The 22833-nt window shown below is 35.6% G+C and overlaps 1 protein-coding gene across 1 annotated transcript in view; it reads left to right on the forward strand.

Moving 5' to 3' along the window:
- Klhl1 (kelch like family member 1) overlaps nt 1-22833 on the forward strand; it is a 477093-nt gene that overhangs the window by 350589 nt on the left and 103671 nt on the right. Inside the window, exon 8 of the mRNA XM_032917698.1 lies at nt 1347-1509. Within this exon, the coding sequence (XP_032773589.1) occupies nt 1347-1509 (163 nt within the window). The remainder of the gene's footprint in view (nt 1-1346; nt 1510-22833) is intronic.

Genomic DNA, 22833 nt, shown 5'->3' on the forward strand with positions numbered 1-22833 from the left:
TATCAAATATCAGCACATACCTTAAGAAAAAAAGTAACATGTCAATTTACATGTTATTTTCACTTTAACGCAACCATTCTTTTAATAGATAATTCATGCTGCATTTAATTATTGTAGCCTGTGTATATGTTTCTCAGTCTCTCTCTCTCTCTCTCTCTCTCTCTCTCTCTCTCTCTCTCTCTCTTTCTCTCTCTCTCTCATTAAAAAAGAGTCCCCCTATGTAACTTAGACTGGTCTGAAACTCAGTGATTGATATTAATCCTACTTGCTAGATTTTAATTTCTCTAATGCTCAAAGTACACATATATAAAGCACTAAAATTAGTGACAATTTATTAACAGGGTAGTTTAAATCTAGAAAATCCATAGTTTAGTGCTATGAAACTTGGTTTTTTTAAAGATTCTAAGGAAATGTGCTTTCCTTTTTGACAGTTGAGGAGTTTTTGAACATTAATGAGCTATATTTTCTTCTTTTTATTAAACAAAAATATAATACAATGAGATAAAACAAAAACTGTCACCAACTGGAGAAAAAGAACCCAATAGAAGGCACAAGTAACAGAGACCCACTGGTTCGCACACTCAGGAATCCCATAAAACACTGAACAGGAAACAAATGTGTACAGAGAGAGGGCACGCATTGATGCATGTCTTATCCATGTGTCCTAAGCCTCTGTCAGTTCACTGTGTATGCGTCACATTGGTTTGAATGGCCTTGATATTTGCTGTCCTCCACTCCCTCTAGCTCTTACACTTGTTCTGCATCATCCCCATGGTTCTCTAATCCCTGATGGCAAAGATTTGACTGAGAAATTCTATTTCAGGCTGACTGTTCTGAGGTTTCACAGTCTCTGTATGTGTGTCTGTGTGTATAAATTTGACGTTATTAACAGCAGTATTTGTTTTACAGATTTTGGTTTTGTGTTTCTTGTTCTTTCCCTTTACTAGGCTATAAAAACTCTAGTTTGTTTGCCCAATCGTTTGTTTTCCAGACAGATAAAAGGAAAAGAGAAGAGAAGAGAAGAGGAGAGAGAGACAGATAAACAGAGAGATAGAGAGACAGAGAGAGACAGAGACAGAGACAGAGAGGCTGTAGTATAGTGGTTGGGGAAGTGGGGAGGATCTAGAAGAACTGGGAGCAGGGAAATCATCGTCAGAATATGTAGCATAAAAAACTTATTTCCAATTAAAAACTAAGAAAGAACATCCCTAAAATACAAAAGTAATGTTTTACAGTTATATTTTTTAACATAAGGACACGGTATGCACTTCATAGCATTCTTTTCAGCGTACAATGAGATATTGTTAACTCCATGCCCATTCTTTTCTGTTTTCTCTATGTTTTAGGAGTAACTGTGCTCGAAGGGCCTATTTATGCAGTGGGAGGCCATGATGGCTGGAGCTATCTGAACACAGTGGAGAGGTGGGATCCACAGAGCCAGCAGTGGACATATGTAGCCAGTATGTCCATTGCCCGGAGCACTGTGGGAGTGGCAGCGCTGAATGGCAAGTGAGTAGATATTCCTGCGATGTTCTTATGGGTTAAGAAAAAAATGTATGGCAATATTTAAGAAGAATCTTTAAACAATGGCATATATGTAAACCATAGAAAATATTCTGTATTAATCCCTAATCTAAGAATTATTAAATACATATGTTATGATATTATTTCTATACTTTGAGTAAAATATTTAAGTAGCCTTCAAAAATTAAGATTTAAGGTTCATGTGATTTTTCTATATGACTGTACTGGTTCTTCTACTTTTCAGGTACCTCCTATCACGCTTAATTACAAATTCCCAAAATTAGCAGTATTTTGTACAAAAATTTCATACAATATATTTTGTTTATGTTTTCCCATTTTTCTAACTCATCTCAGAACTTTCCTACCTTGCTATGTATTATATTGGTCCTCTTTTTCCCCAATTCTCTCTCTCTCTCTCTCTCTCTCTCTCTCTCTCTCTCTCTCTCTCTGTGTCTCTGTCTCTGTCTCTCTCTCTCTCTCTCTCTCTCTCACACACACACACACAGAGAGTGAAAATCAAAGTAAAAACAAACATGAAACAAGTAACTAGTAAGATAACAAATTCCAAAACAACAAATGTATTCCACAGAAATAAAACAAAAGACATGGAATTCATTTTGTGTAGGCATAGGATAATTTTATATACTCAATGTCACACCTTTCGAAAAAAATCTGATTTTCTGTTTCCAGCTCCATATCAGTTGTATGTAGCTTCTTGATTAGAAGTGAAGCTTTGCATCCACGTCCTCTTTTCACTGCTGGGATTTTGTTGGGTTTGAACCTCAGGTCTTGTGAATGCTTTCAGTTTCTGTGGGTTCATGTGTGTTTCAGCCCTATTGTTGTGGAAGACACTGCTTTCTAAGAGTCATCTACAACCTTTGGCTCTTATAATCTCTTGGCTTCATCTTTTGTATAAATGCCCAAACTAAGTTATCCCATTCAGGACTGAGTATTCTGAAAGCACTCAGTTCTCTGCACGCTATCCAGTTGTAGTTCTCCGTGTTAATTTCTACTTACTGAAAAAAGAGATTTCATGATGTATTCATGGGTATAGTACTGGGGGTTATGTATCTTTTGATTTTTCTTCCTTTAATAAAATAATAGTGCAATAATAATTTTAACAACAACAACAATGATAATGATGATGATGATGATGATGATGATGATAATGATAATAATAATAATAATAATAATAATAATAATAATAATTTTCTCCGTAAGGTATCTCGTCCTAGGCTGTTGACCACATAACAATGCTGAGTGTGACCTCATCGTATGGAGTAGGCATCAAGTCCAGTCAAATGTTGTTTGCTAGTCCCATAACATTTGTACTAGTATTGAACCCGTAAATCTGTCAAGGAGGTAGCTTTTGAAAGTCACAGTTTTTGTGGCTGAGTGACATCGTTGATTACCTTTCTCCTCTGAGAGCCTGAAAACTGTCTTCCCACATGAGCAAAGCAGTAAGGTCAATCGTGCACTTGGGTACCAGCTCGATTTCTTCATGTTCAATGAGTATGGAAGGAAATATTCTCAGTAAAACCTGGAAACAGAATTCAAGAAACCACAAAACAAGCTATTTTATCTTTATCAATTTGGCTTCAACATAGAGAAACAGGGATGGTTCAAGACATAAAACTCAATAAATGTAATCCATCACATGAAAAAACTGACAGACGAAATTCACATTATCATCCAATTAGGTGCAGAAAATGTATTTGACAATATCCTTGATGATAAAAGTCTGGGAGAGAGTAGAAATAGAGGAAACATATGTCAAAATAGCAAGCCCACAGCCACTGAGAGAAAGGCAAAACATATCCACTAAAAGCAGGAATAAGAAGGATGTCCACTCTCTCCATACCCATTCAATAAGCTACTTCTTACACAAAAGTTGTTGAAATAATTGCTTATATAAAAAATTATCTGCAGATAGAACTTGGTGAGTTTTTAATGAAGTAATTATTTTAAATATCATTGTATTTATGCATACTGACTACTGCTGCTCTCAAAATATCTCATGGTTCTTCCAACATTCCACTCTCTGCGTTTGATTATCTCTGTGATTTGCCTAGTGGTATGGGAAGATGGAAAACTGCAGACATCTTACTGAACAAGAACTTTTATGATCTAACATGACAGGAATCAATGCCACAGACTCATGCATACATACATAGGGACTGGGATGTTGTGGGCTATGTCTTTCTCCAAAATTTTTGTGCAGACCTAGACTTGACCTGAGATAAAGCCTCCAGCATAGCATCTTCATTACTCACTGAAATATAATTCTGCATGCAATAATATCTGTATTTATAAGGATGAATGGCACAGAAAAATATGTCTGTCCTTTATAACCACCACCTTTTTTCATTTTATTTTATTTTATTGTTCTACTGGGGTGAACTATCTCACCTGCTTTCCAGTGTTCTTATGAAGATATTTTTGATATTAGTTACTTAAAGTGGTGTATCTGGGAATGAAAATTGTGGCAACTATTTCAGTCTCTTGCTGAAAAGCTGAGCACAATTTTGTGAATTGAAACTACTGTACTACTGTTTGTAAACTTGTACTACTGTTTGTATTCCAGGCTTGCATTTTGATGATGTTTCAGTTATTATAGGCAGGTTTACATTACACTAAATTAATATTCTTAATGACATTCAGATAGTTTGTGTATATAGTGATTTTCAGATAGATAGATACACATATAGAAATTATACCAAAATATTATATTAAGTACTATATTTTAGTTTGGAAGAAGTATTTTTATAAGTATCATTTTGATAATGACATTCAGATAGTTTTATGTGTATAAAGTAATTTTCAGATGGATAAACACATATATAAAGAGAGACACACCTGTAGAAACACATTAAAATATTATGTTAGGTATTGTTTTTAGTTTGGAAGTATTTTCATATGCATCATTTTCATATTTCCCTTTATTGGTTCTTTTTGATGGTTTTGTCTTTGAAATTTGTGAATGTATAAAATAAATATGAACCACATATTTTCAAATACACAGCACAATATCATCCTTAAGATTTAACATGTAAGTAAATATTTTGCTTCTCATTTAAATGATGTGAGATGTTTAAATTGAAACACTTTCCAATGACTATAGCAGTGTGATTATACTAAATTCAAGAATGCTCTAAGTGTGTGATAATGTTTAATTCTGTTAGAAATGATTCAGTTTATTCACATTGGTTTGTGTTTTTGAATATTTACATGTTAAATGGTTGTTCATATATTAAATGTACAGAACTAAGGTGGAAAATACATTATTCATGTCTATATAATATAATATTTGTATTGATCTAATATGGTAATAGATTTAATTTTTATTTATAAGCTTTGAGGGAAGGGAAACTTACACTAAAATAAAAATAAAATTTTGTGTCTGCATGTATAAAAATATTTAATACTTACCTTAGTGTTTCTGTTGCTGTGATAGCTAATTGTCTTTCTAACAAATCTGTTTTTATACATAACGTGATACTATTCCTCTAGAAGGGCTGACAAGGTAGTGTCAGTGAGTTAGGCTTGAAGTATCCATGTACAAAATTTGACATTCAGTTCTACTGATGTTTCAAAATTTAGTGAATATATCTAAGCTATTTTGTGTATTTAAACTACAAGGTTATAAAAAGAGCACAGTATAATAAATAGTTACGTGAGCTCTGTCAGGCTGCAGTGTGCAACCTTGTATTTCAGTCATGTTGTTATGGGCACAGCAAGTCTAAGGCGGGCTTTATATCTGGTGCCAAGATTTCTAAGTAGGCAGAAATGAAAAGAGTCATCCACCTGCCTGGAAGCTTAGTGAAATCCAGAAATAAGCAGCGCATCTGAAGAGGTTCACTGAGCAGAAGCAGGAACATTCCGCCCTGCTATCTCCAGATTGTCTGGGAATCAGATTAAAGGATTTTCCCATTTATTAAGAAACAAAGTACTAAACTATTACTAAATCTGTTTTAGAGTCTTTAGCGGACAAGTTGTCATTCTAATAATTATTACTTACAGGACAGGCAATGTGAATGTTGTGTTAAAGGAAGAAAATATGATTTGTGTGTGTGTGTGTGTGTGTGTGTGTGTGCACATGTGCATTTATGTGTGTCTATGTATAGATATGTATACACACACACACACACACACACAATATCTACTTGGCCAAACTTTGAAATTTTTACTATAAATATATTTTTATACTTTTATTTTAACTAGAAAAATGGTAAAGAACTGCATATAGGATACAGATTACTAAGAAAGTTACATTTCTAATTTTTTCTTTTCTACAGAACAGATTCGATCCCCCTCCTAGTCAACCCTCCAACTGTTCCACATCCCTCACTTCCCCCACTACTCCCAGTCTCCATGAGGATGTCCCCAATCCCATCCCCACCCCCAGTTACATTTCAATGACAAAAATGTGGACTTAGTGAATTCCTGGTGGTAAATCACTGATTTTATGTTAAGAAAGGTAGAAATAGCCCCTCTACATGAGGTTAAAAAGGGGGGTGGGCATAGCACAGACGCATGACTTTCTTGGACACTGAGATCAAGAATTGTATAAATTGGTAGGGACACTGCAAAAACCTTTCCTCACCACAATGTACTAGTTTTCTTATCTTGTGCTCTTTAGTATCAGGGTTCCCTATTGTAAAAATTGTGTCACCATGCATGGGTGAGCCAATTACTTGCTTTCCTATGACGATAAAAACCCAGTCATGGATAAGAACACATGAAATAATGAGTGTCTTCCAGAATCCTACAAGTTATGATTTTCGCGTGCTTACACTCTTGTAAGTGCAAGACAGTCGTGTGTTACACAACACAGAATAATTCTAACGCCAGGTTAGGCTCCACCTTCTTCCGTTCTGCCCCTCCTTCCACCAGGCTAACTTAGAGCAGAAGCCAATGCTCCGTGGAGATGAAGTGTGAGTAGATGTTTTTTCAGTGAAGTAACGATGCTTTATATGCCTCTCAGATTTTCATAATAAGGCAAGAATCATGTAAGAAAGTTTCACTGGGGCAGATAACACATCTTTTTTTTTTCTTAAGTGAAAGTATAGGTTTCCTTCAAGAATAAGTTTTAAAAGGTCACTTGAAGCTCCCTTCATAAGATTAACATGTTCTACTATCAGGACCTCTCAGGCATGAAGCAAGCTCAGAACCTATGAGTTCTTACCTCAGTCTTTTTCCATCATCATTAGGAAATGAATGACTCTGAACAAGAAACTTAACAATATATCTTGTTTTAACTAACAGTGTTTGTCTGTAAAATCCCTGGATATTGGGTTTCTGTAAGCTCCTATAACCTGTCAAAAAAGGCTTAAATATCACCATTTCAGCAGAGAACTTGTTGCGGTCAATTAAATATAACTAAATATGTAGCTCAGGCTGGCCTCTAACTCGTGATCCTCCTGCCTCTGCCTCCTTCAGCAAATCCTACCGGCGTGTACCACCACAACCGGCGTGATTGTTGGGGGGAGGGCGGTAATGGGGGGAGGATGGGGAGGGAAACACCCATAGAGTTGGGGAGGGAGAAGGGTTAGGGGGATGTTGGCCCGGAAACCGGGAAAGGGAATAACAATCGAAATGTAAATAAGAAATACTCAAGTTAATAAAGATGGAAAAAAACCCTAAATTAATAATAATAATAATAATAATAATAATAATAATAATAATAATACAGTTCAAACGGTTCCTGTGCACACTCACGCAGTCTATATCTGGCTGGGTGGCCATAGGAACTAGGGCTAATTTATCTCAGCAGCTCCACGCTGGCCGCCATGATACTCTCTAACCCGGGTAGTCAGGGAACTGTTCTAGCACTGCACCTTGCCACACTGCTTTGCTTCCCTCGCAGTTCCCTTGGCTGGTTGTTACCACGCCAGGCTCACACATCCCAATTCTGTGGTGGGCTTGATGCATCCTGTCAACGCACCTTCTCTAGAAATAAAGTAACCACATGAAAGAACACACCAAACAATAACCTCTGATCCAATTTATCAGATATAATGTGTCCATCTAGACAGCACAGTCCTGTACACACCCATCCCTTAAACATATTCATAACAACTTGTATCTATGAGCAGAGAAGAACCTTAACATCTGCCGCCATGTTCTCCCAGCTAACTTTCTCTTTCTCCCTGCTCCTTCTTCCCTTTCTAAAACTTTTCTCCCACCTCTCCTTCCTTCTGACCAATGACAGGCCTTGTTCTATCCTGTAACTGCCTTTCCCAAGATAAAGACATCACCCCACAAGAACTGATGTATCTAAGAGAAAATCAGAACGTGGCTTTTTGTTGGCAGCTGTAATGCCAGCACAGAAGGCTAGATCAGGATTACTTTTGAAATCAGTTTCAGTTTTATGGACATACCGAGACCAAAACTGTACTTAAAACTGAAGATTAAATAAATGCACCTATTTCAATATAAAAAATACAACTCTAAACATTCAAAAACTTATATCCTGACAACACAGGACTTATGACCCAGAGTTGTATAGCATGTATGATAGAGTATAAAATCAGCAGCACTTTCTATAATAGGAGCACATTAACTAGATAGGAAGGCGAGAGACTTGCTTCTAAAATATTATGTAAAATCATCTTTATGCTAATTAAACATAGAAAATATAATATAATGGGGAAGATTCATATTCTTGCTATTCTCAGCAAAGTATAGAACTTTACTAAAATTAAGTATATGTCTGTATCTCACGCCAACTCTACCAGGATGATGCCTAAGGTTGTTATTCTGGAGGTCTTTTATTGAGGGGTGCAGAATGTCATCTCAGCTCCAGATCGTCACCCCACAAAAACTCTTCACACTTCATCTGTCTTTTTCTGTCCTACCAGTTCCATCACTCCGTGCTATCTCTCCCAAGCCTCTGCCCCATCGTCTACATCACCTGCTGTTTGGCTTCATCACCTACATCTGCACATAATGCTTTCCTCCTGTGGAATGCTGCCCGCGCGATTCTTCATCCTACAGATTTTACTCAGCTTTCAATGCTGACAGGAAATCTTCAGGTTTCCTTTCGTGCTGTGAGACTTTCCATTGTCGCTTCCTGTGTTGTTGACCCACTTACCTCAGCGTTAGAATCTCTTTACTCCTCAGAGTCCCAACATCTATTTTTTTCCTCCTAGGGAAAGAAAGCAGAGAGCCTACCCTGCGATTCACTAGATTGTAAAGGGCTTCTGAGTTGATGCACACTGTTAATCATTCAGGGGAGCCTGTGCACAGGATAGTGTTATTCTGTCAGCTCAAAATATGTGGTTTCTATACTTTGGTTATTACCGTTTTAGGGCTAAATGTAATAAATTTTCTTGTTTACTTTTATATCTTAGTTCTTGGTCATTTAATGTTTGTTTAGAAATAAGGAGATGATAGGTAAATTTAATTAACTAGGTATGATCACAAGATGCTCATTTAAATTTTCCTTTCTGATGTGAAAATACAGATTATAGTTTTCATAAAGCATTAATGGAATAATAAATAAAGATATTTTTAATCTTTGAATGAGTCCGAATACAACAGGCTTTTTTCCAGAAGTCTTTTGTGTTAAGTGTAGTCTATTTCCTGCTATAATTTTTTCTAATATTTGGAGTTAATTTTATGTTGTTAAATCATACTATTTGTCTTTTATTCTGTTTAATAAAATAATATGTAATAAATAGTATAATATAAATAACAAAACAGTATAATACAAAATATAACATTTCATTTAAAAGCATGGAATTATGCAAATAAATTATAAGCTGATAAATAGCATATCTACTAAGTATTTACATGAATGTCTATAAATAAGGTTTCATTCAGATATTAAACACATTTCTTTAATGTGTATACCATGTGTTACTAGATTTAAAGCATAAGTAACTATACCAAAGAAGTTAATTACATAATCTGAACTTTTCAGAGACATATTTCCATGTAGATTTTTTTAAAAAAAATATGCAATAACTCAGGCTGAAGAAATGGCTCAGAGATTGAGAGCACTGACTTCAGAGGTCCAGAGTAATTCCCAGCCCACGGTGGCTATTAAACCACCCGTAATGAGATCTGGCCCCTCTTGGGCAACCAGGCATATTTGGCAGGCAGAACAGGACATAATAAATCTTTAAAATAATATACTATAACAAAAAAGTGTGAATATACAGTAGTTACTCAAAATACTCAAATACTGTTTAATTTTAATATTTTCCTATGTTTCTGCAACAAAATGTAAAATATTTGTAAATCACTCATTTCTTCTACACATATTTTTCACTTTTCATATTTGAATTAATATATGCTGTAATAATTTAATCATTTTAATTTATAACCCAATTATTGGAAAAAGTTTCAGGCGAAAAGACTTATGAATCTTGGTCCAATGCTTTTATTTAATGTATGTACATATAACTTTTATCCCTGATAATGTAAAATGTTGTATATGCATAACAGTGATTGATGGTTTTTATATAGACTCTCTGGCCCATTCAATGTGATGCTGAATTCAGTTAGCTACTGTTTTCCTAAACATTGAAATATATATCCTTAGAGATAGAGCCTCTAATTTATCAAATCGTTGTGTCTTTTGCTGGCTTTTGTATTACAGTTGGCTGATGGACTCTTGTTTGTTTGTTTGTTTGTTTTGTGTACACTGGTTTGATTGATTAACTCTTAAATGAAGTTGGAAAGTCTTTTCTTCTTTATTTTAGACATTTTTGCATGATTGGTAACAGTTATTTTCTTTTTGAAAATTATTTTTACTTATTTTATTTCCATGATGTCGCTCCCCCCTTTCTCCTCCCCCTAGAGTTCATCACCCCTGTGCTTTTATTCTCTCTCTGTATCTCTCTGTGTATCTCTGTATGTCCTCTGTCTCTGTCTGTCTCTGTCCCTCTGTCTCAGTCTCTGTCTCTCACTGTGTGTGTGTGTGTGTGTGTGTGTGTGTGTGTGTGTGTGTGTGTGTACTAATGCAGTCTTATTCTCTGGGGGGTTTTAATCTAATTTGCTATTTCTAACCCTGTCATTCTTGTAGACGCCTGATGCTCAGTGAGGTGTCCTTGTTTAGTACTATGCACAGTGCCATTTTCTTCCTTTGCAGATTATAGATTATGGTAGGTTCTTACATATGCCATTTATTGTTTTCAAAAACTAAAACTAAAATAAAACAGACACAGTATTTAACAATGTTTTTTTATATTATAATTTATGAAGATTTACAAAACCAAATTTAGATATCTGGTGAATGTACTGAGTTTATTCAAGCGTATGAATAAGTAGAGAAACTTAATCCTTAAAGATCTGGATTTGAAACATTAGGAAAAGTGTGTTAACTAGGGACACTGCTTGTATCCACACTTACGTGTAGGTAGCTATGCAGCATTTCTAAAAAGTACAGCTGCATTTTTAGCATTACTTCAGAAGTATAGCAACATCGTCTTTTTGAGTTAGATGTTCAACTTAAATGAAATGGGCTAAATGAGTTCAGATTTCATGAAGTGTTAAGATGATAAAAAATCTGAATGATTATTTTTACTAGGTTGATTTTGCAAGCTAAATTGTTCAATGCTTGTCACTTATAATGCCCTTACTGCTTAATTTCATCATTTTTATGACAGAGTCAGCAGACTGCTTCTGAGTATCAAACAGGCAGCATGACAGTCACAGTGAGAACACTCAGGACAATCTTTTAGAATATATCCTGTCATGCTGCGTGAGAAACAGAAGTGGCTTTTTTTAAGATGTAGCCATGATTTCAGATCAGCTTTTAGCACCATATTGCAGAATTATTAAAGAATGCTGGAGCATGAAGTTGAAAACCTGACGCCTCCAACTCCATTTTTTTCTATGCATTTATTTGAAGCTGGAGAACAGAGAATTAAGTCTATAAGGAGTTTGAAGGATATTCATGAGTTAAGGATCAATCTGACAACAGAATATTGAAATAAATAAATACATACCTTTCTTTACTTGATGTTTGTACTGTGGGAATTGTCTGTGTCTTTATCAGAAGTAACAGCTTCCATGCCCTGAAGCTACTATTCACCCTGATTAACTCCAAAGGTTAGAGCAGCCCTCAATTTTCCACTGCTCTGCTATTCCTGAATTCTGCTGTCTTAAAGCTCTGTACAACAATAAGTCGGTCTCAGAACCGCCCTCTTTCATAAGTTCACAGCTTCTTGTTCAATCACCGCTGGATCTTTTTCCTGTGTGTAAATGTCATTTGTTGGTGAGACACTTTTTGATGATTACTTTAAAATGCAAATATAATCCCACATACATGCAATCTTTTTAATGACCCTGATTCTGAGTTGTACCACAGAGGCTTCTAGAACACAGCCTCTGTGTCTGGTCTGTCCTTCTATAATGTATCAGAAGAATTAAAGAATTTTTTTAATATTGCTTATATAATATAAGCATACACATGCATAATACACACACACACACACACACACTCAAAGTTTTCATGAAGAATGAGGATGTTTAAGGTTTAGAGAATGTATTTTTCAATCATTTAATCTCAGTCGTGGACAATCAAGTTATTTTGAAGGTTCTATTATAGTCCTGTCAAGTCAATTTAACGAAAAATTATATAAGTTTTAGAATTACTCATTCAAGCCAGTATCAAGAATTTACTGTGAAGAGGTTTAAACTACAGCATACACAATAAGAAAGGTATTGCTATAGACGACCCTGAATCAGAGTATTCTATTGTTCAGTCTTCTAAACTGTGACAGTGCAATGCAGTATCTATGTAAAGATTATTGATTCCAAATAAAAATAATCACAGTCATCTAACCACAGTCATGCTTTCCTATGATATGGTCTACATTTTAAAATATCTTTTAAATATATTTCCTCGTCCTTTATTCAAAGAAAGGTAACATTCTCTTTAATCATTTATATAAACAATCTAAATATATGTTCATAGAATCTAGGATTAAAACTTGACTTCAGGCCACAGCTTCACATAGAATACCGTATGTTACATGAACAAAAGAATTCCATATGGTTATATGGATCTAGCTTTGAAGTAACATGTTTCTATTTCTGGCCCACTCTAAATCTTTTAAATACAGTTTTAACAGTGGTATATTCAATAATTTTCTAATTGTGGGTTCCAGGTTGTATTCCTAGTTGGGGCTGAGATGGGAGTTCTTGTTTGAGTTAAATGAATATTATGATCCTCACACAAATAAGTGGAGTATGTGTGCAACGATGTGTAAGAGGAGGGAGGTGTCAAGGCGGGCCACCTGGATGGTTTCCTTTATGCAGTGGCGCCACGATGCTCCTGTAAAACCACTGTTCCAGGCTCCTGGACTATGTGGAAAGGTAAGCCCTAAGGCCACCAAGAAGGCACGGTACGCCCAAGAAGAGTAAATGTAACGCCAGAAGCCACATTCATAATTGATCCCTTACCTTCCCATGGATCTTCCATCCACGCCTTCTCCAATCTTCCTTCATTCTGTCTTCATTCCTCCTCATCACCTTCTCTAGCACATGAACAGTTTGTCCATTCCATTTTCCCATCTTGCTTCTTGTTTCCTCTATTAGCTTAAACCTCAAAAACATTTCTTGTAAATACTTAGAACACCCTGCATCGTTTCACAGGCGTTTTCAAATGATGGCTGATACAGAGATGTGCCATTTGTGGCAGACGGTAAAGTTTGAAATTCATTTTTAGAAATGGCTCCTCCACTTGCCTTTGTCTTAGTCATTATACTACTTCAAACGCATCAAAGCGGATCATGGGTTTCTGTTTTGTAACATCATTTGGAAAGAAACACTGAATATATACTCTTCTGTAAATACTAGTGTATGTAGGAAATGTAACTAGTCTTTTTGCCCAATTCCTGGGGAAATCTGAACCAGAAAATCCAGGGGTAAAGTGACTGTTCCTACCTACCTTGTCTTCCCAGGCTTTGTCTAATAACAGTGGTACATATCGCTTTGCTTATATTTTTTTAGATTACACAACTATTGAATTTTATGGAACACACTGTAGGAAAATCTAATTTCATACCCATGAATCTTCATCTACACAAGAGTGAACATAAGAATATTAAGTAATGGTTTTTGATAGTTGTGATAAGTAATATATTTTAACTCCCAAATCTCAGTGGTAATAACTTATCATATCATATGTACATAGTACATGTCCACAGTGTTGAGACTCTGGCACTATGACTGGCATGGCTGAGCTAAACATAGTGAGACCTATTCATTTTAAAGACCCTCTGCAGGCAAAATAACCATGTTTTGTATCATAGTTCAGTGATAAGTTTGATACACAGCCACAGTGAATTAAGTGCATAGTATCTTAGGGGAGACAGACCTTCATGCATAGCACTGACTATACTATTTTTAATAATTATATTTGGATATAGGACAGTATATTATGAAAGAAATATGTTATTTTCATTTAAAATCTTTTCCCTAAATATACATGATATTTTACTAAAAGTAAAATATACTGGCAGACAATAGTTTATAAAAAGAAGTATATTCAAATTTATGAGATTTGTTTGATAATATAAAGAGATAATGTTGAAAATTGTGACGTTTTTTTGAAAAAGACTGTGCCTTTATGGATGCATATATATATGCATATACACACTTCTACTTACAAAATATATGTGTATGAATATGTACACATACATATACATATATGTACATATCATATATATATATCATATATATATATATACATACATAAATGTATATATCTATATATGGTAAAAGAAGGGAATAGTAATCAACATGTTTTCAATTGAACATTCTCTAATATACTGAAATTAAAAAATGTACATGTGTTTGACTGAAATGCTCAGAACCTCAATGATGTAATCTTTTTTTAAACATTGAGACAATCAATTAATAATCTCACAGGATCTGGTAAATCTCAGGTAGTAAAATCCTAGAAAATTGGAGGGATTATTCTATGATGTAGCTGCAAAACATTTTTTTGCCTTGAAAAACTTTAGGTAAACACTGCTAAAGAAATAATATTTCTTCAAAGAATTCTATCTGAATTTCCTCTATAATATATTTAAATGTTATTTATTCACAGGAGCATTAATAATTCAGTCTCAGAATACATTTACAATGCAAAAAATATTTAAATACTACGGCTATTTTAAGTTATAGACATTCAATGTGTCTGCATAGCTTAATTAATGCAGAACACAAAATATTACCATGATTCTTGGATAAATTCTAATGCTCATTAGCGTCAAAGTAGGTTTGCACATTGAAAGCATAGTCTTATATTGGTGATTTCTTATGTAAGTGCTCAATAAATCAAGATGTATAATAGTGCTTCTGAATACTATTTTCTGAAACGTAAATAGTGCTTTTAGTATATTTTTTGTAGTCAGACTTGACTATAATACTATGCTTTTATAGATGTGTATCAAGTTATATTTCAAGATGATATCATACAAATATCACAGGCTTTAGGCAATGATGGTGTTAAGCACATACCCCAGAGCTCCCAGGGACTAGACCACCAACCAGAGAGTACACATGGAGGGACCCATGGCTCCAGCCACTTATGTAGCAGAGGTGGCCTTGCCTGACATCAGTGGGAGGAGGCCCTTGGACCTGGGAGGTTTGATCCCAGTATATGCCAGGGTGGGGAGGCAGGGGGGTGGGTAGCTGGAGGATCACATTCATAAAAGGCAAAGGGGAGGGAGGAGAGGGCAGATGGGATGGGGGATTGTGGTGGGGTAACTGGGAAGGTCGATACCATTTGAGAAGTAAACAAATGGAATGATTAATAATAAAAATAAAGTAAAATTTAAATGGAAATAAAAAGTACTTACATGATCTAAAAATTAAAAAAAAACTTATTATAATACATTATATTGAGGCACAAAAGATTAGCTCCTGAGTGCAGGCACAAAGGCAGGATTGAGGGAGAATGAGTTTATAACAGGGTGCACAGTAAAATGAAAATTTGTTTTATAACAAAGCTTCACCTTAATAAGTAATCCTGACTGACAAGCTTCACTTTAAAATAAATACTCAATTTGGGGAATTTAAGATCAAGATACTATTCTTAAGAATAAAAACTTTTGCCTCTCTGCTCATTTATATATAAATACTACTTTGTTCATATTTTTCATTTTGGTTTTCCACATTTTTGTATGAATAAATTGAATATCAAAGTAGATATTCAAAAATATAAAGCTATGTGATATGATAATAACTGTAATTACAGGTGGAGCTATGACTTACTAAAAAATCATACAATTGTAGCAGAAAATTACAAATTGAGAAAACATGAAAATGAACTTTTCCATCATCAAAGCCTCCTTTAGACTTTTTTAGGATATTTGAAAGTTTTTTTATAATTAAGTAGCACCTAGCTCAATGTATATATTTGATCTACTGCTTTAGAGATGATTTGAGTTTTAGTGTTCATATACTAACTTACACTATGCAACACTATACATTTCAATTTTCTTTTATTGAAATGAAATATTTTTATCTTATAGTGTACCGTTTTTCACTTTTACCCCTTCTTATCCTCATTATTTCTTACTCATCTTCCATCCAGATCCTCTCCCTTTCTATCTCATTGAAAACAAACAGACTTCTAAGAGATAGGGAGAGAGAGAGAGGGAGAGAGAGGAGAGAGAGAGAGAGAGAGAGAGAGAGAGAGAGAGAGAGAGAGAGAGAGAGAGAGAGAGAGAGAGAGAGAGAGAGAGAGAGAGAGGCAGAGAGAGAGAGCGAGAGAGAGAGAGAGAGAGAGAGAGAGAGAGAGATCTTGTACATCTATATGTAGGCTACCTGGTATCTGTGAGTTCCTGTGACCTTTGCTCATGTTTATTGAGAAGGCCTTGTCCCTGATTTTCTCCCTTCCCTCAGGCATAGACTCTTCCTGCTCCCACTTCTGTGGGTGTCCTGATCTCAGGGGAGGGTTTGATGGAGATATTCAAGCTGGGACTTGAGTGTTCCAAGTCCTCAGTCTCGACTGAATGTCTGGCTGTGGATCCCAGCATTTATTCCTATCTACTGCAGGTGAAGTGTCTCTGGCAAATGCTGAAGAAGGCATTGCTCTATGAGGATAGAAGAAAATTCAGTCATTTGATTGTGATGTTTTATTGTTAGTCTCATCATTCAGACCAGCTTTATTTGATTTTACCCTATGTCCCTAAGCTTTAGGTTGCTTTCAACAAACAGAAACCAAAGGCCCTGTTTCTGAATACAATACCTATACCACAACTTGAGCATGGATTAGGTTGGTATCTACATAGGACTTTGATTTTTAAAGTTCTACTGTCCTTAGTGTAAAAAGGTATTCATTCTGTAGGCTATCATAAGTTAATGTCTTTAAATCTTGACAACCCACTAAAATCAGTTAGTGCTATCCATATGTACTTGAGTCTGGAATCATCCAGTTGAGCCCCTATCCTCAATATGATAATTTTCTTCTTCTCCCAGCACCTGTCCGTCACCATGGGTTTTACCTCTATATAGGGTGGAGCCCCTGAAGATCACTACCTTATCTAAACAAGGATTATTGCTAGCTTATTCTTGTGTAGAACTTTTTTACTGCAGAGTATAACTCCTGTGAGTTCACAATTGTAATAGACATGTTTATGCAGAAATTCACAGTACTCCTTTCTCATATCAGCTCTTACACTCTTCATTCTATCTGCATCTTCTTTCTCAAAGTTACATAGCCCTGTTGACTGAGGAGCACATTAATATAGATTTAGGGCTGGTATTCAGTGCTTTACTCTGAAAAGTTTAGTCAGGTAGACTTCCTCTGTTGATTGCTGCCACTGGAAAGCAAGGCTCCATTCTGTCCATGTTTCTAAAACAGCATAAGCTGTTACCATTGCTTCTGTTTTTCCATAATAATTAGATGGTAAGATGGGGTTACACTTGACACCACACACTTCGATCTCAGAGTATCCAGAGATCAATCTCAAACCAACTAGGAAACTTCTTGTCGTGGGTTGTTTTCACAGTGCCAGGAGGTGCTATGTGGGCTGCAGGAGGATAAAAGACACCCATGGTCATGCACAATGCAGTCTTCTCATGCTACAGTGCTGACATTCTATGATGATGTGCCTAGTCCTACAGTAATGACACATTTTATGGGCTTACACTAACCACTTTCTAATTGAATCCCAGACCTGCTCACTAGAAGGGGAATTATCATGCCCAGCATTTTTATGCTTGGTCAAAATCCAGTGATGACTTGGGATAAAATTAGCTTTCCTGGTGTGTTGGGTGGCAGTCTGTGAAAGGCACCCTGATTCCTAATCGAGTTAGTTCAATCCCCCAGGGACCCTAAAATGTATGGCAGGCATTCCCAGTCTCCTAGGGAGATTAGACCCCTCTCACGTGGTTGCAGCTCCCACAACCCCCTGTAGAGAGGTTTGAGACAGATCAGTCATGTAGGGCAAAACCCCAAGCCCCTCCCTTCACAGATGAGGCTGTGACCACAAGTCACATGGCTGAAGACAGATCAGTCACATATAGAAGCAGGACGAGAACCCAAATATGTGGTCGAGGTCTTCCCAAGATCTCAGGCCAAATCATTAGAAGTACCTGATGTCAGACTCTGACTCATAAAAACACAGTATTTAAGAATAGTGTTCAGAAGGCTTAAGGTGTGCAAGAATCATTACATCGTCCTGAGAGCTTCTGTCATGGAGAGCTGTAACACCACCACTGGGGGAAGTGTTCTCCTCCTTAAGTGCCAGTGGAAGCCTCACTGTACCCTCACTGGCTAGTCAGGCCCCTGCTGGGTTCAGCCCACTGAAATGGAGGCAGAGCAGCACCAGAAGTGGAGATGGCAGAAAGCCATTTCCCTCCCTTCTGAGTTCTCTCCTTCTCCTGAACCCGTGCACCTAGCTGAACCCCGTGCACCTAGCTGGACCAGAGATCTCCGTGGAAAGCCTCCAAAATGGAGGTACCACACTAGTGTAAAAACTGATAATATTGCTTTACCAAATAGTCATACTAACAAAATACCTTCAAATAATATGTTTTATAACAAAGTTGTTTTGCAAATAGTATATAGTTTCATTATTTAACTCAGGAATCATATTAGTCAACACTTCTCTTTCTCTTGTATTTCTCTGTCCCTATTAGTTTGCTCCTTCTTTTTTTTATCTTGATGCTGAGACATCTTTTATGAGCATAACATAGAAAAAGATAAATTTTGTTATGGTATTTTTACCATACTTTAATATCTTTTGTTTTTCTGTTGAAATATCTTATGGATATATATATATGCAGCTTTTTGAGAATGTATTAGGACCGCTCTTTTTTATGATATATGCAATAAATTTCTTTTATATAATTATTAGTAATATTGTGCATGTTATTAGACATTTTTGCAAACCTGGTTTTAGAAAAGAAGGACACATGTCTTTGAGGCATTCAGAAGATACATTTAATCAAAAGTCTAGCAAAAGACAGGTAACAAAGTATCTTTTGAAAATTTATCTACCTAATTTTTGTTTCCGCAGTTTCTTTGCATGGCCTCTTTTAAAGTACAGTTCTGTTAGTGCAGGTGAGAACACCATGCTTATGTTATATATACATTTCCATCATTGCATTGCCATATTATTTAATATATCAACATATATTTATATATATTAGAAAACATCATGTGAATAAGAAATATCCATTTTAATAAAGATGATAAAAGCAACATCTAAATTTATTTTATTTATTTATTTTTTTTGTGTTAAGGGTTCTTTTTAATGTATAAAATTATTTATTGTCAATAAATTTTATTTAAGTGGTTGGTTTGATTTCTTTGCTGTCCATCCAGGCACTCTGAAAATAGCCCTTTCTCAAGGGCATCCAGTTGTTAACTTTTTAGCCCCGTAATAAGAACATGGAGTAATGGAGGAGTAGTCAGTATTCTAGAACCATCTACATATAAGTAACAACTGGATAAAGATTTTGCTCAAAATCTTCCCAACAAAAAAGTAGCATATCCTAATAATTTTTCTTTTTATGGTCATCAAACCAAATGAAAACTGCATTCTAAAAAGCCTTAGTATTATGACCATCTAAATTTTATTTTAAAATAGCAAATCTTAGTCGATAAAGTTAAAAAAAATTTCAATTATAATTTATTTAATTCTAAGTTGAACTCTTTGCTTTACATGTCCATATGACTCAGACCTTGTGAGATGTCAAAGTGACTCTCTATTTCTCATTATTTGATGATTCATTTATGATCTCATTAATGGGATATTTTCCCATCTTCTGATTTCTTCTTTCATTTCCTTTCTTGTTTTCAAAAGCCTTATCCTAAGATTCAGTTGTTTGGGAGTTTACTCTATGATATTTTATATAACATGAGGCTATTGTGTTTATTTCCTGATTTCTAGTTCAGTCCATTTGTCATTGTATATTGGCTACTTGAATATTGTAGCTTAATTTTATATCTAAGTACTTTGTTGAAATGCTTATCAATTTAGGGAGTATCCCAACAGATATTTAAATTCACACACACACACACACACACACACACACACACACACACATAAACGATACAATGTGTACACACACATATATAATATATACATAAATACATATGTATACACATATATAATATATACATAAATACATAGATGTATACACACATATATATATACATAAATACATATAGATGTATATATGATATATACATATACATAACACATATAATATATATACATATCCATTTAATCAGATGGATATATAAAGAGTTCAAGTTAGAAGTAAGTGCATTGTAATTGAATATTTATATATATATATATATATACATAATTTTGCAAATAAAGATATTTGACTTACTCATACTTTGCAAATTTCCTCTGTCTACTGAGACTTGCTTTGTATCCAAGCACCTGTTCAATTTTGGAGAACATTCCATGAGTTGCTGAAGAATGTACATTCTTTTGTGTTTGGGTGAATGTTTTTTTGAATATTAAACCTGTTTGGTTTATCGTGGCTGTTAGCATCAGCATTTTCTCTCTTTTGTTTTTGTCTGGACTCTATGTCCTAGGTTGAGTTGATTTGAACTTTCAAATTATCAGTGTGTGAGGGGATGTGTGATTTAAACTCTGGTGGTGTTTTCTTCTGTGACTACAGATGCCCATTTTAAAAGTGCATAGATGTTGTAAAATTGCAAAAGTTCTCTTAATTGGACTTTTGATGAATATGCAGCATCCTTCTCTACCTTTTCTGATTTGTTGAGATCAATGTCTATCTTGTCAGGTATTAAAATAAGCCTGTGACCTTCTTTTCTTAGCTATATTTGCTTGAAATATCATTCTTATCCTTTTACTCAAAGATGATGTTAAGTAAGAGTATGTTTCTTGTTTTCAATAGAATAGTTTTGGTTTTTTTTGCTCAAAGCGTTTTGACTATTATATGTCATGTAAAAAATTTCTTTTTTGATTTAGTCTATTTTTTGTTTTTCTGTATGATGTTTGTACTTTCTTTAGGGTAGGAATTTTTCTATGATTTTTTTTAAAATAATTTCTGTGACTTTGAGCTAGGTTTCTTTTACTTTATTTTTTCATTTGTTTATAGATTATTCTTATAATAAGTCCCAGATATACTAGATGGTTTGTGCTAAAATTTTGGAAGATGCAAAATATTCTTTTGGCTGGAGTATCAATTTCCTTTTGCTTTTGTTTTATTTAAATCTTACTACGAAATGTTTGTTTGGGTTGGGGAGTTTAGCTCAGTGGTAGAGCACCTCATGGCGCAGGCCTTGGGTTCGGTCCCCCAGCTCGAAAAAAAAAAGAAAAAAAAAAAAAAAAGAAAAAAATAAGAAATATTTGTTTTGGTTTAACTTATTTGGATATTATGGGTTTTTTTCCTGTTTTCTTTTTATATTTTTTATTGCATAGTTTATGTATTTACATTTTCAAATGTTATTCACTTTCCCCAGTTTCCCCTCTCCCTTGTATTCTCACCCTGCTTCTATGAGGATGCTCCTTCCCAGCCACCCTCCCACCTCAACACACTCTGGCATTCCTGACACTAGGAAATGAACCTTCACAGGACCAAGGGCTTCCCCACCCTATTGATATCCAGACAGTGCCTCTACTACATAAGTGACTGCCATAAGTTCCCTCATGCTTGGTTTGCAGCTCTGAGGGGTCTGGTGGTTGATATTGTTCTTCCTATGGGTGCAACCCCTTCAGCTCCTTGAGTCCTTTCACTACCTCCTCCATTGGGATCCCTGTGTTCTGGTGGTTAGCTGGCATCTTAATCTCATCACCTAATGCTCACAGCAGTCTCTCTCAGGAGACATCCATATCAGGCTTCTGTCAGCAAGTACTTCTTGGCATCCTTAATGAATACCAGGCTCAGTGGCTACATATTGGATGGATCCCCAGGTGGGCAAAAGTCTCTGAATAACCTTTCCTTCAGTCTCTGCTACACTGTTTGCCTGGTATTCCTCCTTGAATATTTTATTCTCCCTTCTAAGAAGGACTGAAGCGTGTTTTGGTCTTCCTTCTTCTTGAGCTTCATGTGGTCTGTGAATTGTGTCTTGAGTATTCTGAGCTTTTAGGCTAATATCCAGTCATCAGTGAGTGCATACTGTGTGTGTTCTTTGTGACTGGGTTACCTCACCCAGGATGATATTTTCTAGTTTCATCCATTTGCCTAAGAATTTCATGAAGTCATTGTTTTAATAGTTGAGTAGTACTCCATTTGAATTTTTTATTTAAGATTTATTTATTATATGTAAGTACACTGTACCTGTCTTCAGACACCCCAGAAGAGAGCACAGATCTCATTACAGATGGTTGTGAGACACCATGTGTGGCTCGTTTGCAACTCAGGACCTTTGGGAGGCAGTCAGTGCTCTGCTCCTGAGCCATCCTCCAGCCTCCATTTAATTCCTAGCCTTGTGATTTGGCTCTATTGCATCTCGGAGTGTAGAATAAGATGGTTCCCTGGGCTCTGGTGAAGACATATTTTTCTTGCTCTTTAATTATTTTGCCTCACTAACAACCAGGCATCTGTCTCTGAGGTAATTTTCATTCTAAATATCAGGTCCTTTCTTTTTTGGGTTTGTTTTCATCCTGTGGATTTTGTTGACATTTCTGGATATTATGAATATGTGGCTGCTGTAAGATGACTTTTAGGGGTTGCTTTTCAGGGGGCCCTGTGAGTTCAAGCTAGAATCTGTTTCTAAATATTGAGTGCTGATGCTTGGGAATGAGCATGGGCTAGAACAGTAGCAGCGGAGCAGTTCCATAGGAGGGATTAATCTGTGTCTGCTACTTGAATCTCTGGAGTCCCTTTTGAGGGGAGGGAGGGAGGGAGGGA

The sequence above is a fragment of the Rattus rattus genome, chromosome 12 (genome assembly GCF_011064425.1).
Source record: "Rattus rattus isolate New Zealand chromosome 12, Rrattus_CSIRO_v1, whole genome shotgun sequence".
In the NCBI taxonomy this organism is placed as follows: Eukaryota; Metazoa; Chordata; class Mammalia; order Rodentia; family Muridae; genus Rattus; species Rattus rattus.